General features: G+C 39.2%; 1 protein-coding gene across 5 annotated transcripts in view; it reads right to left on the bottom strand.

Moving 5' to 3' along the window:
• MAP3K7 (mitogen-activated protein kinase kinase kinase 7) overlaps positions 1 to 5,269 on the bottom strand; it is a 111,060-nt gene that overhangs the window by 48,749 nt on the left and 57,042 nt on the right. For all 5 annotated transcript variants that reach the window (XM_019520198.1, XM_019520199.1, XM_019520200.1 and 2 more), the window contains 2 exons: positions 1,412 to 1,540; positions 327 to 457 (listed from right to left, as the gene is read on the bottom strand). In XM_019520198.1, coding sequence (XP_019375743.1) covers positions 327 to 457; positions 1,412 to 1,540 — 260 coding nt within the window. The remainder of the gene's footprint in view (positions 1 to 326; positions 458 to 1,411; positions 1,541 to 5,269) is intronic.

The raw sequence follows: 5,269 nt of genomic DNA, 5'->3' as shown, positions 1-5,269 counted from the left end.
TTTTAAAGAAGCTCATGTTGAACCTGGAAATTACTGTGAATATACACACATCAGTGCTGGGAAAATTGCTACAGAAACTACAGAAGTAAAACTTCTGAATAACTTTAACATTGTAGGATCAAATTAGCATAGATCCTATATGGGTGCAGAGCAGACAGCTTGTTTGAGCAGTTCTAAGTTGCATTTAACAAAAACCTTTATGCAATGAAGATTTGTTATAGACATACATTGAATAAAATGACAGAGGCCTTTTTAAACCAGTATTACAACTTAATAACCCATAGTAAATGCGTTATTTAAAAATTGGAAAAAAAAAGAAGTTATACCCGCATCAAGTGTGTCATAATTTTGACAATTTCTTCCATGGAAGGTCGTTGTGAGGGATCCTTAGACCAGCACCGGGTCATTAAACTCTCAATAGGCTTAGGTAAATTTTTGATCAGTGGTGGCCGAGTACCTATAAGTAAAATGAGTAACTTCTTTATTGAACCATTCTTGGAAATTCTGTTACTATATAATATGTTAACATCTTTGTTGCTGAAATACTCGGTGGGTGAGTCTACACATGCAAATAATGCAGGAACAGTCTACTCTAGAGTAAACTACTTTAAACTGTCCTGGGCACATGTCTACATATGCAGGGACATGGAAGCAGATTTGCTGCTCTTAGCAGCAGACTGCTCCTGCTCCCTGTGGCCCTGCATCGGGTCTCTGCTGCAGCCAGGGGGAGATCTAGGCTTCCCCTGGATGCTAACTCAGGAGTTGGCAGGGAGCATAGGGCCAGGAGACAGTGGTCTCATGGTGGAGACTGAGACATTGCTCCTTGCCCCTGGGAGCTACCTGCAGCCAGAGTGGGCTCTGTCACCAAAACCTGGGTAGGAACAATGTCCCCCTGCCCAGGCAGCTCCCAGACCCCGCTTCCCAATCATGACTGGGAAGCGGGGGCTGGGATCTTCTTATCATTCAGCCTCAGCTCTGGTGGTAGGGCCCAAGCTGGGAGATCCTTATCATCTAGCCCAAGCTCTGAAGTTGTGGGGCCCGGGCTGGGAGATCCTTATCTCCCAGCCCAGGCTCTGCAGTTGTGGTGCAGATTCGGTGCATATTCTTCTCTCTCAGCCCTAGCCCTGGCCCTGGCCCTGTGGTCTTATCTCCTGTTCCAAGCTCTGGAGCCCTGGGGCTGACACTAGGAAATTCTCTCTTAGCCCGAGATGACAGACAAGAAACAACACCAAAAAATAAGCTGGTTCACAAGTGAAATTATCTAAATATTAATAAGAAAGGTGAATACCCAGAGAAGTATAAAACTATCACTTACTAAATACGTTTTTTCCCAAAATTATTGAGTAAATGGTGCACAAATACACAACTCACATGTACAGGCACCAAAGTAAAATACAAGCTTACAACTCACCATTATGAACAGCCCACATTATGCGGAAAGCTGGACCACCAATCTCATCAAAAGGTTTCCTCCGGGTGATCACTTCCCAAAGAATAATACCCCAACTAAATACGTCACATTTTTCACTGTAATTGCTACCTGAAAGAAATCCATTGATATAATTTGTGTGTTTTCTACAGGATACATGCATAACATAATAAGAAAGACTGGCCCTAATACTTAGTTTTAACTTCAGCCTTCATTTTCTATACAACAAACACATTTTTATTTTTAAAACTATTTTTGTTCATACTAATGTAAGATTGAAAACATTTACAGGGAAAAAATTTAACTTGAAACTCACTTTTTCTATGATGGTCATAGTAAGTCAGCTACTTTCACGAATACAGCTATCATTTTTGTGTTTAAATACAAATGTCTTTAAATACAACCACCATCACATTTACGTAAGTTTAAATAAATAACTGTGTGATTGCTTACTGTCTTCAGATTTCACTGATCATTCCCTCACTGTTTGTTACTCTCCATTGTTCTGCTATGCCTAAAATTTAGCTTGTAAATTCTTTCAGACACAAATTGAGTCTTTCTAGGTTTCTTGATAAGCATATAGGAAACTTTTAGATAATAGAAAAAAATGAAGAACAAAGCCCAGAGAATAAAAGACTAATAGTATCTCTTCTTCTGTAATTATAAGGACCACGCAAGTGCTAAAGTAGACATGATCAATGGATGTAGAGTATAAAATATGTAAAAACAATCAGTTCTATAGATGTATCTTTTCTGTTCAATGTATTATGCATGAATGACATCAAGAGGCTAATTATTTTTCCTTAGAAGGCATGCATAAAAAAAAATCTTCTTTATCTACATTTTACATTATTTCCTTCTACATTATTTCATTCTACAGATATACAACAAAGATCAATAGCAGATACAGGTTGCACATACACATTCAAATGATTTCAGAGAATTCTCCTGGGTTTGTTTTCTTGATAGAAAAACTTACCCAGAGATACCCTAACAGACATTTGAAAGCTGATGCCCTGAAAAACAGAGTGCTTGTAGTACTAATACTGTATAGACAGGGGGTCCCTGTCCACACAACTCACTAAGTTCTCTAGGTTTCCTCAGTTTTACCAGGAGACGGAGGGCAGCAGTGCACAGGGCAGCTCTAATCAGATAATCCAGACTACTCAGGACTGGCCTGTGCAGCACAATATGTGGATTGTGAACAGGGCATGTTCTTTTTCCTCCTCAGCTGGTGCAGCAGAGTCCAGCGAGTGACGCACTTGTGGGATAGTAGAAGGGGTGGGAGCAAACACCTTGGGATGCTGGAGAACTGTGGCTTCTTTCAAAACAGAATGTACAGATATGTGCTCTCCCAGAAGAAACTCTCCTGGGAGTGATTTAAACCTGCTTGTATCTGGGTTATTTTTTCTCTTGCACTGGCCATTTTTGCCCTGGGAGAAAAATTCTGGACATCTGTACACTCGTGGTTTCTCCTAGGACAGCAGTGACACTGCCAGGAGAAACTGAATGTCTGTACATGGCCGCAGACTTACTACACTTCAGCTAATGCAATCATATCTCAAAAGCAATTTCTTATTGAACAGCTATCACTAAAGGAAATTCTGAAGTGAAAGATCTTGCTTCCTCTCCATCTAGAACAACATTTATTTAAAATTATTTAAAATAATTAAAAAACAACATTTATAAAACTTAATATTGCAATATAAAACTCAACTGCCTTTTATCATTCTGGGAAGTTTACTGTTGGGGCTCTCTCTCAAACTCTTACCAATATGATATTTAAAAACTGGATATTACTGCGTAATAGATAAGGTTAGATTTTGTGGTTGATATTTTAAATGTAGTAATAAATACATACAAATGGTTAATAATGCGCTTATTAAATAAATGCTAATATTAAATAATCATATTTCAAGATTAATTTGAAATGTTTTGTCCCAGCAACTCTTACATACAATAAATATACTCTCAGATACAAGTATTTAATTCCCTGCAATATGAATGTTTCAATTATATTGCTATATATTTTGGGTAACAGAAGTTTCTCTAAACTCTTGTTAAGAAGAAGGTAAAGGCTTACAGTAATCCCCAAAGCAGGAAATATGAAAATCTGATTTTACATTTCTCCTGCCTTGTTGTATATAGAATTAGAAAAGGTTATTAAAGTGTGAGCAACTCAATATTACAATTAATAACAACAAGGCTTGAAATAATACCTGTATTTAAACAGAATTGCCCTTCTTTGTTTTAATCAAACCTTTATTATGAATTGTACAATTTTCTTCTTTAGGAAAAAAACAAACCTGTAGCAATAAAAGACATAATAATAATAATAATAATAAAAGACATAGCCAACCTTTTTTTTAAAAAGGAGCAGGCATGGCCTAAATTAATGATTTCCTGAAGGCACAGGGCCAACTGCTATTTGTGCCCTTGAATATTTCCCCCTTTTTAATCTAAGGAGAAAGTCAGGTCCAATTTGTATGTAAAATCATTAATATCTGACAGATATTTGACAAGCTTTGTGAAATGATCAAGTAGGCTTCCTGCAGTTCCTAATGAACTGATGTCATTTGTGTCAGCATAAAACCTGACCCAAAACTGCTGGTCTTAGCAGGTATGTTGAGGAATTAATGAGTAATTATCATATTTACTTCCATATAAGATGAGGTCCCAACCCCCAATTAGTTTATCTTATATTTGCATATGAGGCAGAGGGGAGAGCAGCTGGCTGCTGCAGCTCTGACCCTGGCCCCAAGCTACAGTCAGGCCCAGAGCAGGCTCCTCTTCATTCCCCTCCCCCCGCGCCCTGTTCCCATCAGATGCAGATTGGCTCTGGCTTGGGCTAGGGTTTCTCCAAGACAGGGAGTATATGGAAACTCTTTCACCTTACTGCCCAAGCAACAGCCCTGACTCTAATATGGCTAGGCAAGGGCTGTGCTTCCATGTGCTGTACTCTGAGACAGAGCAGCCTGAGCAGTGTCTGTCAGTAATGGGAGTGGGTGGAAGAAGCAGAGATTACAGAGTTGGGGGGGCCGTGGGGAGCTGGGGATGGGAGGAAGGCTGCAGGGGGAAAAAAGTAGGCAGGGCAAAGGGCAAGGGCAAAGTGGTCACCTGACTCCCCCCCCGCCACTGTTGCCCCTGTTGTAGAGCTGGGCGGGGGGAGAGAGGAAGGCGGGGGGAAGGGGAAGGAGACAGGGATGGGCGTAGAATTCAAGACAACCCTCCAATACTTATACATTTCCAGATGTAGAATCTAACAAATTTATAAATTTTCCATATACAGAATCTAATTATTTTGGGGGGTCATTGTATAATATATTCAGTGTCACCTTATATTTGAGTAAATGCAGTAATAACTAAATGTTGAAGAAGAGGTGATTGGCTAAAATAGGGCCTACTGATAACTTGTAGAGAAATGTGAAAAGGCAGTGGTCGCCTATACTTTCTTTTTGCCTACAGCTACCTAATACTGCAAACTGTAAATTACTAATAATTTGATGCCTTTATAGAGAACTAAATTCACTATTCAGATCTCCAGATGAAACCTACAAGTATCCACAACAAAATCTGTAAAAAACACTTAAGCAAACAAATTTTCCCTCATTCTTCTGACTTGCTGAAAAGAGGCTGGACTATTTCCCTAGAAAAGATGCAACAGCTACACATACCTTTGATCATCACTAGACTTTCTTAGCACACACATTTACAATTATTTATGGGGTGGAAGATGACGCGAACTGAAGCTCAAGGGAAAAGGAAAAGAACAACAACAAGAAAGAAAAAAGGGAAGAGTGATAAAGTAGTAAGTAGTTAATGATACAGATGCAGTGACAG

The sequence above is a fragment of the Gavialis gangeticus genome, unplaced genomic scaffold, assembly GCF_001723915.1.
Source record: "Gavialis gangeticus isolate Ggan-Ray unplaced genomic scaffold, GavGan_comp1, whole genome shotgun sequence".
NCBI lineage: Eukaryota > Metazoa > Chordata > Crocodylia > Gavialidae > Gavialis > Gavialis gangeticus.
Note: the sequence above shows the minus strand (reverse complement) of the source record. Positions and strands in the feature narration are given on the sequence as shown.